General features: G+C 36.5%; 2 protein-coding genes across 3 annotated transcripts; one reads left to right on the top strand and one right to left on the bottom strand.

The window, feature by feature from the left end:
- Positions 1-2854: 2854 nt before the first annotated feature.
- LOC103450382 (uncharacterized) lies at positions 2855-6354 on the bottom strand. 2 transcript variants are annotated; one of them, XR_531548.4, is made up of 14 exons: positions 6084-6354; positions 5867-5994; positions 5625-5745; positions 5462-5543; positions 5311-5381; positions 5097-5138; positions 4875-4999; positions 4574-4667; positions 4378-4480; positions 4115-4293; positions 3933-4038; positions 3737-3823; positions 3218-3378; positions 2855-3148 (listed from the first exon to the last, which is right to left on the bottom strand). XR_531548.4 is itself a non-coding variant. In XM_029094949.2 (14 exons), the coding sequence occupies exons 1-13, from the start codon at positions 6212-6214 to the stop codon at positions 3292-3294; spliced, it is 1356 nt and encodes a 451-aa protein (XP_028950782.1). In that variant the 5' UTR covers positions 6215-6354; the 3' UTR covers positions 2855-3148; positions 3248-3291. The 2 variants fall into 2 exon arrangements, 1 of the variants encoding a protein (XP_028950782.1); XM_029094949.2 differs by having other exon boundaries at positions 3248-3378.
- Positions 6355-10638: 4284 nt separating this feature from the next.
- LOC103450383 (uncharacterized) lies at positions 10639-13500 on the top strand. The gene is made up of 3 exons (XM_008389719.4): positions 10639-11440; positions 11531-11631; positions 12696-13500. The coding sequence occupies exons 1-3, from the start codon at positions 10917-10919 to the stop codon at positions 13361-13363; spliced, it is 1293 nt and encodes a 430-aa protein (XP_008387941.1). The 5' UTR covers positions 10639-10916; the 3' UTR covers positions 13364-13500.
- Positions 13501-14805: the final 1305 nt, after the last annotated feature.

Genomic DNA, 14805 nt, shown 5'->3' with positions numbered 1-14805 from the left:
ATTCGAACTTAGTTGTAAACGCGGGAGCACGTTGCTAATAAACTTGAATAAATAAAGTGTGCGCCATGAGATTAAGTAAGTATTAAATTCATTATTTATGTAAGTCAATTTTAAAACGTGTCACCTACAAATGAAAATAACTATCAATATACCGTAATTGTGATGACATACGAGATCGAGACGGTGAGGTTTTGGGCCAGGTAAAGTGGGCTCAAGATCGGGCTAGAGTTGGTAGCTAGAGGCCAGCTTGGTAGGGCTGGCTGATGGAGGAAAAGGTGGTGCTCCTTTTCCCCTTTTGTTCGGGACCTGACTTCTCTGCCCTTTCAGTTCTCATACATTCTCATTTCCTTCTATTTGTACGGTTACGGTTAAGCTATGTCAATATTTTATATCACTATTATTTTTTGTTCTATTATCTCTATAAAAAATCAATATAAAATGTTGACGTGGTTTAACCATGACCGTACAAAACAGGAGGGAATGAGAGTGTATGTAAATTGGGAGGGCAGAGAAGCCGGTCCTTTGTCCGCTCCCTCAAAGAAGAAGCAGAGAGAGAGAGCATTTAATTGGACAAATAATTTAAAGTTAAAAAGTACAAATGAAAAATAAGATTCTCCCAAACTCTACTGCTGCCATCGAGTGTCCATTTACACGCCGATTTCATCATTCATTTTACACGAAAAAAAGAGAGACTCGATGGTTTCGTGCATGCCGAGTGAACAGCATATCATTAAGTTTTGCTATAACCAACAATTTGGAACACAAATATCAATATATAAAGGGAATTGTTATTAGCACTCCACAAATTTTATTTTACATTTATCACAAGTGTATTTTTCTTTCTAATTATAGAAAGTTTAGAATACAAAATGAAATTTTTTGAGTGCCAATAATAATTTCCTATATAAAAGCTTAATGATATATGAGGAAGGACTTCATCCTGTGTTAAACAAATATTAATTTTTTTTCATATAACATTATGTTATTAATATGAGACATATGTTACAGTGTAGTCGTGTCACGAAAACTATTCATATTTCATATGATATGCAGAATTTTCATGAGATTAAAGGCATAAAGGGGGAGGCATATAGAAAGCAGGGGAGGTTTTCTAAGACCTAGTTTGGGAGTGAGGTGCTTAAAAAAAAAGCACCCATGAAAAAAAGCTATGAGGGTTTTAGGTGTTTGGTAAACTGAAAAAAAAAATGGCTTATTTTGGAAGCTGCTGTGAGAATAAGCTGAAATCAAAGGAAAAAGCTGAAGCTGCTATTTGCAGCTTTGGAAAACTAGCTTTTTTCAAAGCACACGGAGCTACAATGCTTCTTTAATGAAAATGCCCACTATTAGACTGCTTTTTTTTCCAATAGCACTTTTACAAAAAAGTTTACCAAACACTCTGCTGATTTATTTCACAGTCGCTTATTCTCACAGCACAGCCGTTTATTCTCACAGCAATTTTTTTTTCAAAGCACAGCAATACCAAACCAGCCCTAAACCTTGGATTCTTTACGTTTATGTCAAATGAAATTATAGATAGTAGTAGGCTAGTAGCAGTTGGATCGAGTAGTGGTCCAAATAATCCAGCAGCATTCCATTTCAGGGGACAAGCGTCCCCTCCCTTCCCCTGCCTTCTCTTTCCCCTCATGTGCTGCTTATTATTTTTGTTTGTTGGCCTGTCCTTCTCATGCTCATTACCCTAAACCCCCACACCCATTTTCACTCTCTTCACCTTTTTGTTTATTTTCTTGTCCTTTTCATGAACCTTCGTCCATTTTTACTCTCTTCACCTTTTGTTTATTTTCTTGTCCTTTTCATGAACCTTCAAATCCTCTCTGTGTTTTTTTTTTAATTTCAAATCAATGCATAGTCTCAGTAGCGTTATTGGTTTATTGAATAGTTGCCATGTATTTAATAATTACCACAACCATTCAATAAACGTTTGGCATGTGAGGTCCTTAGTTAAAGTATCTCTCTAGTTCATGACATATAGAAATGAACAAAGAGTTAGATGTGCAATCAATAATACAACTAAAAAGTTAACGACAAATAACACTAGTATGTATCCAACACAAAATAAAAATACCAACATGTACTATAAACCGAATCATAGTAAAAAATTCCATATAACGAATTCTATCTGTTGGTCTTTCAATATATAATTTGACTTACCATCGAGCTCTAAACACGTGTAACCTAAGTTGCACCAAATCTTTAAATTGTGATTTGCGAGTACGTAGGCCATTGAAATCCTACTTTGAGTGATAGTTGTTAGTATTAAAATCCGTCGTAGATAAGAAGTTAGGTGAAATTGTGGTGGCATCAAATAGAATTATTATTAGCACTGCTTTTGTCATTTGTGTTTAAATAAACGAGCTGCAGTGACAGCATATCCTACTCTAGCTACTACCTACTAGTGCTACTACATCACCAACTACTAATTTTTAAAGCGTATAATCTTAAATCAAACCGTCATGTCACCAACTACTAAGTTTTAAAGCGTATAATCTTAAGTCAAACCGTCTAATTAGTAGTGGATTTAAGATTCGAATATTAGAGGTTCTCACTTCTCAAGGTTAAAGATAAGTTTTTTAACAGAAATAGATAGAAATAAAAGACGAAACGTAAAAAAAATATTCATTTTATTCATTAAGACATTTAGTCAAACACTTGATGAACTTCTTGTCGTCAGCCGAACCATATTGCATATATCAATAGATATCGACATATGCCTAAACAATCTAATTTGTGCTATTGAGAGAATTTGTCGAGTATTCTCGACGCAACTTGCCGAGTGTTGTCGAGATATTTCTAGCAGATATTACATCGAACACTTGTTGGTCACAAAAGGTACCCATACTAAACAATCGAAGGGTCTTCGAAAGACCTTCACATGTATATTTCTCATACTCTTGGTTGTCATGGGACCACCTTAGTCCCAGTGTACATCCACCACTGCGTTAGAAACTATATGTCATGCCACACAATATGGACACGTTAGAAACTATACTATTTATGTTATCGAATCTTCAAATTTTTGGGTTTACTGGCTCGCAGAATATAAACTTCTGCCAAATATGGGCCTTCGAATCCTAAACCTTCCACATTGGGGCCCAGATACACATAAGCCACGACCCATAGATTGCTAATCCTGCAAGACAAAAATTTGCAGTAATTGCAGGTTTACAGATAAACAGAAGACGAATAACTAGTAGTGTACATTTTGCACGCAGTGGTTTTGCCTACGAACATCCATATAGTCGCAACTCAGCGGACTGATTTTGTTCTTTCAAATCAGTTCGGTGAAATTTTGGTCCCGCTGAGAATATACCCACCGAATCCATTCATCTGCATGCATGGATGAGTTCTTGATGGAAGCACCTGAAAAGAAATTATTTACAATCAGTCTCGTTTCAGCACAGGAATCATCCTAGAAACACTAAAGAATGCATCGAATAACGGTGTATAAAGTTACAGAAACATTAAACCAGGAATTAACAGTGGATTTGGCACAACGGCACAAGAAGAATTAGCATCTCAGTGTGGCCGGTGATGGTCCTCACAAAATCAACGGGATGGTATAAATAGATTACGACAGAAGTTGAGCTAGGAAACTTTCTCAACATTTCCATCGTACATCTTAAGCAAAAACAGGAGTTCTGATAGCAAATGACATTAAAATCTATAGATTTAGAACTCGCAGACCAGAACAGATACATAAAGAATATACCGAACAAACCTGATATTCGCGTAACCAAGGTTCTGAAATTTGCATGCCAATCGCTATTTTCCCCTGCTGTAAATTGTGCATGCATGTTGCAAGAGGCTGCATATTCAAGAGTATAACAGTTTTAGTTTATTCGTCTACAAACGGGTGAAGAATCCGTATAGGCAAATTATTAATTTGGTATTATCAAGTATTTGAAGCTAACAACCTGAAGGTACTGATGAAAAATAGCAAAAGGAGCAGAATTTGACATAAGTGGCAAGATCTCTTTAACTAAGCTCCATGCATCCAGCTCCGGTGCTGCTATTATTAAACTGCAAAAAGAATGCAGAACTATCAACTAGATGCTACTTTCAACTAGTAAACTAAACACGTGACAACAATATTTACCTAGGGAAACCATTCTCTTTCCACGAGCTAATGATTTCCTGTGGTGCTTTTTCTCCCAATTTTGCGGGTTTGGATATTTTGACTACTGGAGAACTGGTAGACTCGGGAACAGGTTCTGATTTCACATTTTCAGATGTAAGAGATACTTCTTCTGTACTGACTGCTGAAGAAATTTGGCCCTGAGAAAATATATAAGAGTACCTGAAACAATTAAGAAACTGCAAGGAAAAAAATTGTGCAGACTAAAATGAAGTGTCACTTACATTTGGCTGAAATTCCATGTTACAAGAGTCCGTGTCCTGACTGACTGGTTTGGGCAGTCCGTTTTGGAAAGATAAGAGGTCAGTGAGAGAAGACCTCACAATCCTGGGACAAAAACACGCACAGAAAGATATATCAAAAGTTGGTTACATAAAGAGTGTACCCTTCCTATTTTATGTAACTCAAAGGCAGATGTACCTCTTGCAAATTTCATCTCCAAAGTTGAATATCCTCGCTATATCCATAGAATAAGGTGAGCCACCAAGATATGTATTGCAGACATAGCCCATACCTGTCAAACATAGCATTCAACATCCGAGGTGTCATAAGAAAATTGTTGCAATCACACAAAGTAGCCATAACAAACAGATTTCCTTTTCCTGTGGATATAATTTACTTCAGTTTCACTACTTCAACACCCATAATACGTGTAAATTGAAAAAACATTCAAAGCTGCAAATAGTAAAGGGCAATTGGGGGTAAAAAAAATATAGCAGACCTCCTAAACGCTCCGCCACAGCACCTGTTAGAAGTCCTCCAACCATATCCACTACGAGGACATCAGAATTTGCAGAAACATTAGCCATGGAAAGCAGAAGAGACAATGTATCCATCCGCAAGAATCTGAACCAAAGGCAATCATATGATACGTAAATTCTCAGCAAATAATATGGGAAAGTAGTTTACCAAAAGCAGAGGAAACTCATAAGTGGCCCCTTACCCAATTTTATTCGGATATTTCTTCAAGTACGCCTCACATATACTGAGAGAAACAGCAAACAATGACAAGTCAGTAAAAAGAATCTGAAATTCCAAATATAGATGCAGATTCAGAACGGCAGCCAAAAAAAATGCCAAGTGCAGAGATAGTTATTGCTGATAGAATGGCAATATGACTTCAAAATAAAGCTCGTGCTTCAGAAATAAGAGGTAACCTTCTAGTGTATGGGCGCCTCATAAGTACAATGGGAGCATACTTCTTTTGCTTCCTAAGCCTATACTTCTCCTGCAGACAACAGACAGACAAGAAATCAGATCAGCTTACCTCACATGAATACAATGTGGTACTCAAATGATCTCAATTACCTGTGAGAAAACAGTTTTCTTCTCAAACGTCGCACTGTTTGCAATGAGAGCTTCAACTATTTCATCGCCCGTTGCACCCTGTCTGCATTTATCCATTTATCCTTGTATAAGTCCACCAAAATGTACAAAAGAAGCCAAAATACAAATTAAAGTTTGCTCTCACTGTCGCATTGCGTTAATTTCTTCACCGGTTAGGCTCTGCGCTTTATTGTTATCGACTAATGCTCGATTATCTCTAAACTCATCTACTGATTGAATTTCACCTTTTTCCAGAACATTATTACCTATACATATAAATTCAAGAAAAGAGCCAAATATCAAGCAAAATACAAAGTCATTTATCCCAAGTTTTACAATAACACAATCAAATAAATAATTTAAACAAATTAAAATTAAAAATCAAACCTTCCGTGGACGGAGTGTAGCGGGCCAAATACGGGCCTTCAGCTCCGTTTTCGACCCGAAAGAAAGAGCCAAAGGGACAGCCAATCAAGGGCTGCAGAGAGCAATTTGTATTCCCAATTTTCACTTTCCTGCGCACCCATTCCGCATTCAGCTGTAAGAATTCTCAACAACTCGAAAAACAAAAACAGAACTGAACTGATAGCAAAAGACTACTTACGCTCCGGCGGAGAGGCGGGCGAAAACCAGACGGTCGCCGTCGTTGATGTCGAGCAAGACGGAGCAACCATCCCAGGTGGCTCTAGGGTTTTCAGATAATTCGATTTGGGGCTCACTTTCAGAAATCTCCATTCTTTTTTATCTTTTACTGAATTTTGAACTGAAGCAGCAAGTACAACTACAAGCTAAAACCCCAACAGTCCCCGACGTTTCGCTTATCTAGGGTTTTCGTTCAGGGTTCGGCGATCACGATTCACGACGACGTTTCCTGTTTTTTAAACTTACGCGAGGCCCGCGAGAATAAGAGATTCGAACGATTCGCGGGTGTAGCGTCGGGTAGTTTGGGCCCTATAAATCTGGAACGGAGAGGAATAGTTTTACTGGGTCTAGAGTCAAGCCCGATATTGATCGAACTCTCATCTTAACCCATTTGTTGCAAAATAAAGTATGAAAAATGGGGTAAATTATAGGTGAATTTACATTCTCGATGAACTTGTACTTGTCTACTTAAAATTAAGGGATGTTATGAATGAGAAATGTTAAGGGGACTTTTTAAAAAATAGAACTCTTTATGGATTCTCTGCCACCTTATATTTTTGTTACAATATTTTGTAATAGTGGCACTAGAATTAACGTTGAACTGTGAGGTGACAGAGAGTCATAAAGAGTCTTACACTTTTCTTTTTGTCTTCCTTTCTCTATAAAGAAGTCAATACAAGATTTGACGTAATCGTAACTATTCAAATATAAGGGAAGATAAGGGGAAGGAGGTTTGAAAGAAAGAGAATCATGCTCCGAAATTTTGCCATACGATTGGAGATACATTTCTCCATTTTTCATGTGATCATACATCCCCAATTACATTTAAGATTTTACTTATAGGTAGACAACTAATAGAAGTAATATACTAGTGAAAAATATGAGAGAGCCACATGGCTTTACAAGACAGCCATATCGAAGTAGTTGACATGTAGCATTGGTCAAATATATATACAGGCCTTTTATGCAAAATGATCTTCATTATTTTTTTAAAAATGGAGATTAGGTGTGGGGTCCATTTCATATCGAATTTTAATGATCCAAATCGTTTATTTTGTAAGTCTCGATTCATAGATCATTCTTACAAAAATTCAATTCAATCCGAAATCATTTGCCTATTTAAATATCAAAATAAAATTTCATTGTTTCTTATATAACAAAGCATTCGTTAATTTATTTGAACTCAATTAGATGTCTTAGACATTTCTTATTTGGCTAATATTTTGCAAGGATGATCTATGAGGTGCAACTTGAAAAATAGACAGTTCGAATCGTTAAGTTCGATGTGGTGTAGACCCCACAACTAATCCTAATTTTTATATATAAAAAAAAGGATCCATTCCCTTAAACGTTTCCTATATATATATATATATAGAATGGAGAACTATATATCTATATATAAGGCACAATTAGAAAATACGAGGCACATGCATGCCTTCACTCGTGGAGATATTGCTGGCAATTAAACTGTGATGAACTTCTGTTTATATTTAACATTATCAATGAGGAGCGACGTTGACAATGCATGCGGTTTGTAAAGATAATATAAATATTAAGCAAACATATTTGATAATAAAATGAAGAATCGTAATTATTTAGGTTCAAAATTAATAACAACGTACGTAATAGCTAGCTAGCTAACTCCAGCTTTAGTACTTTGAATCTGATTAATTATATTCTTAATTAATCCTCTTCATTATATGTATATGGGTGAAAATTGCTTAATGTTTGTCGAGTACGGATGAAATGCAAAAAAGGTTTGGTTCCGAGTTGGCTGACCGACATATGGACACCACTTTTAAACACTGCTTATCTTAAGGCAGTGGTTGGCCAAAACCAATCTCATCTCTAACTGCTCCCAAAATAATACCCCCTTTTTATGCTTTATTTTTCTAATTAATTATTATAATATATGTACGAATCTCGAGCCTCTACATTTACTTGTTGTGCTTTCACCCGCATTTCGTTCTATCTTGACCATTATATGATTTAAGTTGTTGGATTATTATAATGGTTAAGATATAGCGAAATGCGAATAATGCATAACAACTCAACAAGCAAATACAGAGACGCATAATCCATGTATTAATTACCACACGCGTGGGGAGCTAGGGCAGCTAACTTAACTGGACTCTGATTCTGCTCTATGCATATGGTTGTCCTTCCGTCTTTCCTAAACAATGTACAAATTTAATAAGTTCTCCGGTTACTTGTTTAGGGTTTCTCTTTTGCGATCTGCTTGGTTTCTCCTCTTCATGTGTCGCCTTGTTTAAATGCCGTCGTGTTTGACGGATGACATACGAAATGTATACGATTTTCACACATAATTGAGCATTTAAGTGTATCCGTCCCTGGCTAGGAATCTAAAAAAAAGTAACGTAGAGGACGAGCTACATGCGACATATTGATCGTGTATTGGTATGGAGTGAATCAGTCAATGTAGTGGGTGGTTCTTCCTCCTTCGATCTGACAGCATGTGAAAGCACAGAGTTTGAAGGTTTATTTGGATGTGGCAGGTTCTGCAGATGAGTGTGCTGAAATAGATGGCTTGTTAATTGCAGGGAGGGGGTCCCTGAAATTGATGAATCATATGTGAGAGTGGGAGACATCGGAAGGAGGAATAGAATTATATACAGAATCTGAGTGAATCTGGTACAGTCCAAGTAGTAGTTGTTTCCTGCTCTTTCTCCGTGTTTTATATGGTGGAGGATGTCTCTTTGGCTCTCTGCACTTCACCTTTTTCTTCCTTTTCGATTCTAAACCCCTATTTTATCATGATATGCACACAAATTAACGGAAATGTCCGCAGCTTTAGGGACAGTGTCTCCACACTCCCTCATCCATAAAATGAAAATGCACGTATTTGAAACTGGCTCTAAAATATTGTTAGGTCATATTCAGTCATGGAAAGCTAAACATAGCTCTTGGCTATATTTTAATTCTTTAAAAATTAATATTTTAAGGATTACTTTAGATCTAAAATTTTCCTATTTCCAACTACATGCAGCACTATATTTTATGGATCATGAGTCTCTACATTTAGGCTTTACGTATATGCTTGCATTTCGCTGCATGGAAATACCTAATGGCAAAACTAGTTAACATGGTTTGAAAATTATTTTCTTTTAAGAAAAAGTAAACTTAATTGTAGACTACGTGTCATACTTTAGATCTTTAGACTATTATAATGCACAAAACTTAAATGTAGAAACTCGTGATCCATATTTTATTCCCCTTCGTCTTTTATTGCTTTTTTAGGCCAAACTTAGTTTGCCTTGGGCTACATGTTTCCTGCCCTAGGACTAAATTTAACTTGATTCTTTTAGCCTGATTCCCTTTAGACCTTTGGTTGGAGACTAATTTTGTTTCATTTAGAGCTAAATATGGTTTATGGCTGGAGATGGCCATAGTGACTTAATGAAGGAAAAATTATTAGTAAAATAGTCATACATAGATACACATCCTCACTTGTAAATGAATTCATCTTCATTCGTAAGACTTGTTGATATTGTACAAATGAATTGTACATGTTTCATGCTTCACAAATCTTGTATCAGAAAAATTTTGTCAATTTTTTTCATTCACCGTTTTCTGTTGTTGATTCCTCGTCGAGTGAGAAGAAAAACTTTGGCCACAATAAATTAAAGTTTGGTAACAAACTACATACCTCTATTTTGCTCAGTTACAATGAGGTCCATGAGTGCATGCTTAAATAAACAAAAAGTATCGTCGGTCCAAGAGATTTTTTCATATAATCAGAACTATATTTATCTTCTGTATCCTATATTCATCTCTTAATTTATCTTCTGTATCCTATATTCATCTCTTATAAATGAGATAAGCTCCATGTACAAGTTTCTCTCCTCGTTTGATAGTTTCAACTTTTTCATTCCCAAAACTGGCCGATCCAAACAAAACTTTCAACTTTGAGTGCAAAAACAATTTAAAGAACGTGAGTTGAAGAGAATAACAAAAGGACCAATAAAGCACAAGAGAAAGGCTCCAATAAGACAGCATACAAAGCACATCCGCGACAAGCCGTCTAACTACATCGCACATTAACATGTTATTTTATCCTTCCCTTGCATCTTCTGGCCCATCGCACTCAAGTAGCCCTCAATCAACCGTTGATTGAACCGACTCGATGACAAGGTCAACCTTCTTCTCATCAAAGGTTCTACTTCTTTATTTGTACTTAAGCATAGAAGGTAATTCAGAACCGGATGCAAACGTTATGATAAATTTTGCTAAATCATGAGTTCTTTTATATGAATCGTTACGTGGTGTTATTATTTCATTCAAATTATTATACGATGTTATTATTTTACTTAAATTATAATATACATGTATATCTTTTTAATTAATATATATCTTAAAAATAAGATATGTTTATTCTATCATCTACTCACATTATATAGCACAAAAACTAATAAAACTATGTGACAATGTTATTACACATAGTAATGTTATGAAGATTAAATTTGTAAACAAAATTTGCAAACTAAATATTGCATCATCAATAGGAATGAGCACATTTATCAACACTTAAGTCAATAATCCAATTATCGACTTTCATGTTATTTAATTTACAAATTTAATCTCACTAATATTACCATATATAGAAGTTTCCCTCATGTGCGCTTTTGCCTTTAGTTAATTACCAATCTAGGAACCATCTTCCACTACACAAATCTCCTTTACCCACTCTCTCTTTCTTCTCTCTCATACCAAAAAAACATAAATATGAAAATATCAATATCACTTCTTTAATTTCTCAGCGATCTGCCTTTTTTCTATGGCTCTCTTCACTTTTGCACCAGAGGCCACAGAGCCCAAGAAGAAGGCAACGCCACCACCAAACCCCAGGCAAAAGCAGCCGTCTTCCAACAACAAAAAGCAACAAAAACCACCACCACCGTCCTCCTCCTCATGGGACCACATCAAGAACCTCCTGACCTGCAAACAGATCGAAGGGTCGAGAGTACACGACCCATCAAAAAATAATATTGTCGGTGGCGCTGCAGCCGGCCAAAGTGGAGGCTACTCGAAGCTGGGGTTGTCCTGCAGCTCCATATGCAGCTTCAGAGATGTCGTTCATGGCAACACTAGGGTCGTTCACAGAGGTGACAACTCGTCGCCCGAGAGTAGCACGCTGGGTCAGGAAACCGGGTTGCTGTCTAGGAAACCTGCGACTCGGTCAGCTAGATCCAACGGTTCTGGTTCCTCTGCTGCTTATCATACGCCATCATCGTCCAGAGGAATGCAATTCCGGAAGCTCTCTGGGTGTTACGAGTGCCACATGATCGTTGACCCTAGCAGGTAGATATAAATACATTTTTTGTTTATAAATATAGTCTAAAATACCACTTAGAGAAGGAAAAAAAATGATATAATTTTATATTTTTACAGGTGCCCAGTTCCTAGGTCTACTATTTGTGCTTGCTCTCAGTGTGGAGAGATCTTCCCAAAGATTGAGAGTTTGGAGCATCACCAAGCAATTCGCCATGCTGGTACTACATAATCTATTTTTCACGAAATTAATCATTTTCATGCTGAGTTAATTTCCTTTAATTATTTCATGCTTTATTTATTTTATAGGCAAAATTATTTTTCTCCATGATTTATCCTTTCAATTATCCATCATATGTTAACTATTTTCTTATGTAGAAATAGTGAGTTTATATTACCTTATATATGTGATAAAGTGCACGCAACTTTGTCTCTATATATAGTTTTTCATATTTTATTGGTAGCCCCCTTTTTTAATATTGATTTAGAATATAATCTTGTTGATAAAAGTTGAGAAAAAAAAAATCAAAAGATAATATTTTTCTTCGTGCATGAGTAAAAAATTGTGCACAGTAACTCTTGCATCTAGCATATAACTAATTATAAAGGCAGTCAACTTCCAAGAGTACAAAGCTACAGCTGTCCATGCACTACCAATTAAATGATCCTGATTCGTAAGGTGGCCTGTCTTAAATAATAGGGACACGATCTTATTTGTTTCCCCGTTACTGTAGTTTCTCTCTCAACAAGACAATGTTCTAAACAGTATATAACGTTGTATTATTATTAGATTAAACGTCATGTGAATAGTAACTCGTTCGTTCCATGTAGCTTTTCTTAACATTATATAACCCACTTGCCATGTCAAAACTCAATCATCAAGAGTTCACGATCCCACTGACAAGATAGATTTTTCAACGTGTTAAAAACAATTTAACCTCCGTTAATTTTACTGTTTAATTAAATGTGACATATATTTGGTTCATATTTTAAGCACTCAATTTTAATGTTTAGTACTTTTACTTTTTAATTTTTTTATGAAATTGACGATCAACGTATGCTAAAAATGTGAGTATATGCACATCATCATTTAATGTCTAATTAGACAAAGAAATTGACCAAGAAGTTAAATTGGAACAATTGAAATATCATGTAGGGTAAAATGCAAACATTAAAACGTTATGACTGTAAAATGCAGTTAACCGTTTTACTATATTTGAAAAGGATTGCTTAATATAAAAATGGGATGCAAAAATAATAATTTTTTAATTTGTTAACGGTATAGTATCGGAGCTGGGGGTAGAAGATTCCGGCCGAAACATCGTGGAAATAATCTTCAAATCCAGCTGGCTCAAGAAAGACATCCCGTTCTGCAAGATCGAACGGATACTAAAGGTTCAAAACACGCAGCGCACGATCCAACGGTTCGAAGACTGCAGGGACGCAGTGAAGAACCGTGCGCTGAGCAGCACGCGAAAGGACCCCAGGTGCGCGGCAGACGGGAACGAGCTGCTGCGGTTCCACTGCGCCAGCATCTCTTGCACGCTCGGCGCACGTGGCTCGTCCAGCCTTTGTGGCTCCGTACCGGGCTGCGGAGTGTGCACGGTCATCCGTCACGGTTTTCAAGGCAAAGCCGGGGCGGGAGGTGATCAAGGTGGGAGCAAGGGAGTGCGGACCACTGCCAGCAGCGGTAGGGCCCATGATTCGTTGAATTGTACGGACGGCCGCAGGGCAATGCTGGTGTGCCGTGTCATTGCTGGCAGGGTGCGGCGCATTGCAGACGGTGAGCCGCCGGAGGAGGATGGCTTGTCCCAACTGTCGGCAGCTGCTGGCTCCTACGATTCTGTAGCCGGATTCGCCGGAATGTATTCCAATCTCGAGGAACTTGTTGTTTATAATCCGAGGGCCATCCGCCCATGTTTCGTAGTCATTTACAAGGCTATGGAGTCGTGATTAAGGTCTTCGTTTAAGTTCCCTCATGACTTGGTTATCTTCATTACATTGTGAGTATATGTAAAGAAACTTACCTGTGTTTGGATGTTACTAAGTCAATCATATATGATGATAAATTTGAACGCTTTCCAATATAATGAGTGATTTGACTTAAAATACTTTTAAAATGGTTTCCTGTCCGTTAAAGAAAGTTCTTTTCGAGCATGCTGTATCGCCTAATTAGGTCAACCTTGCTAACTTCTACTTCTTTCTTTCTTTTTTTCTTTTCTTCACATGGTGGTGCTAGTGAGGTGAGACCAACTTATATTTTTGTTTTTCTTTAGATTATAGATTTGCTTAATGGGTTTAGCAGCTTTAGTTCAACTGCTCAACTGCAAGTGTATTTGTTAAACTGTTTTATCAAATAGGCAAGCTAGACAATTCAAAACTAGCGTATCTAGAAACTTATGTAGCTAGAAACAAATTCATTGTTATCATACCATTTCAATCGAATTATACAATGTTATGTGGAGAAACATTGTACAATAATATAATGTGGAGAAACGTCATGCAGTAATGATAAACTCGTTTCATGAATGAAGCATATAGTTGACAGATGATAATTGCATACACACGCGTCATGCGTGAGGTGTGCACAACCACTATTAACTCTCATTGTTTGGAGTGTTTATATTGAACTGTGCAAAAGCCGATTAATTTATGACATCAACGCAGTGATCGCTCATGTTAAAATAAGATAAGATAGTTATGGCGAATAGTATATATAATTGGAAACAAGTAGCTAGGGGCTCCCAAAAATCATGTTTAATATAATCCCCGTTGAGATTACTGACAAATCTTGCACGTAAAAACATGTTAATATTAGGTTTCCATATTGAAACTGTAAGACCATCTCCAACTGAATGAGAGTCAGAGGGCTCATTTTAGCTCTTTAGCCTTCTAAGAAATTAATATTTTAATGAACAGTGCAGATTCATATTTCTTACCATCTCCAACCGATGGGCCAGAGGGTCATAGGCCAAACATAGCCCTATGACAAAATATCATCTCCAACCGAGCAATAGCGGAGCCAGAAAATTTTTCTTGGGTGGGCTAACTAAAATTATTAGCATGTAATCTTATGAATTTTTTTTTTTGCCTACATAAAAGTAAGAACATGAAGTACTAATCCAAACAAGTTTATTAATTACTTTCCAACTAATTTTTACACAAATAAAACATGCATACAAAAAAGCAATAGAAAGAGAACAAATATTATCACTTTTGTTGATAACAAGTACCCAAAAGAAAAAAAGGTTAGGGGATACCAATTCAAGTCGTGCCATAGATATATGGAATAAAATTGAAATCTTTTGTTATTATTAGAATCGATATTGTTGTTGAGCCCTTTTTATTAGTTACAAATACAAGAACCATGAAACATGGACTATTCCCATAATCTT

This window comes from Malus domestica, chromosome 15 (genome assembly GCF_042453785.1).
Source record: "Malus domestica chromosome 15, GDT2T_hap1".
Taxonomy (NCBI): domain Eukaryota; kingdom Viridiplantae; phylum Streptophyta; class Magnoliopsida; order Rosales; family Rosaceae; genus Malus; species Malus domestica.
The sequence above is the reverse complement of the archived record's forward strand: the minus strand, read 5'-3'. Positions and strand labels throughout refer to the sequence as shown.

Bases quoted from the DNA above. Each gene is read 5' to 3' on its own strand.
- LOC103450383 (XM_008389719.4), top strand. From the start codon at position 10,917: ATGGCTCTCTTCACTTTTGCACCAGAGGCCACAGAGCCCAAGAAGAAG. The intron at 11,441-11,530 runs GTAGATATAAAT...ATATTTTTACAG, and splicing joins ATGATCGTTGACCCTAGCAG to GTGCCCAGTTCCTAGGTCTA. The intron at 11,632-12,695 runs GTACTACATAAT...TTAACGGTATAG, and splicing joins CCAAGCAATTCGCCATGCTG to TATCGGAGCTGGGGGTAGAA.
- LOC103450382 (XM_029094949.2), bottom strand. From the start codon at position 6,214: ATGGAGATTTCTGAAAGTGAGCCCCAAATCGAATTATCTGAAAACCCT. The intron at 5,139-5,310 runs GTTACCTCTTAT...TGTTTCTCTCAG, and splicing joins AGGCGCCCATACACTAGAAG to TATATGTGAGGCGTACTTGA. The intron at 5,000-5,096 runs GTAAGGGGCCAC...CCTTTGGTTCAG, and splicing joins AAATATCCGAATAAAATTGG to ATTCTTGCGGATGGATACAT.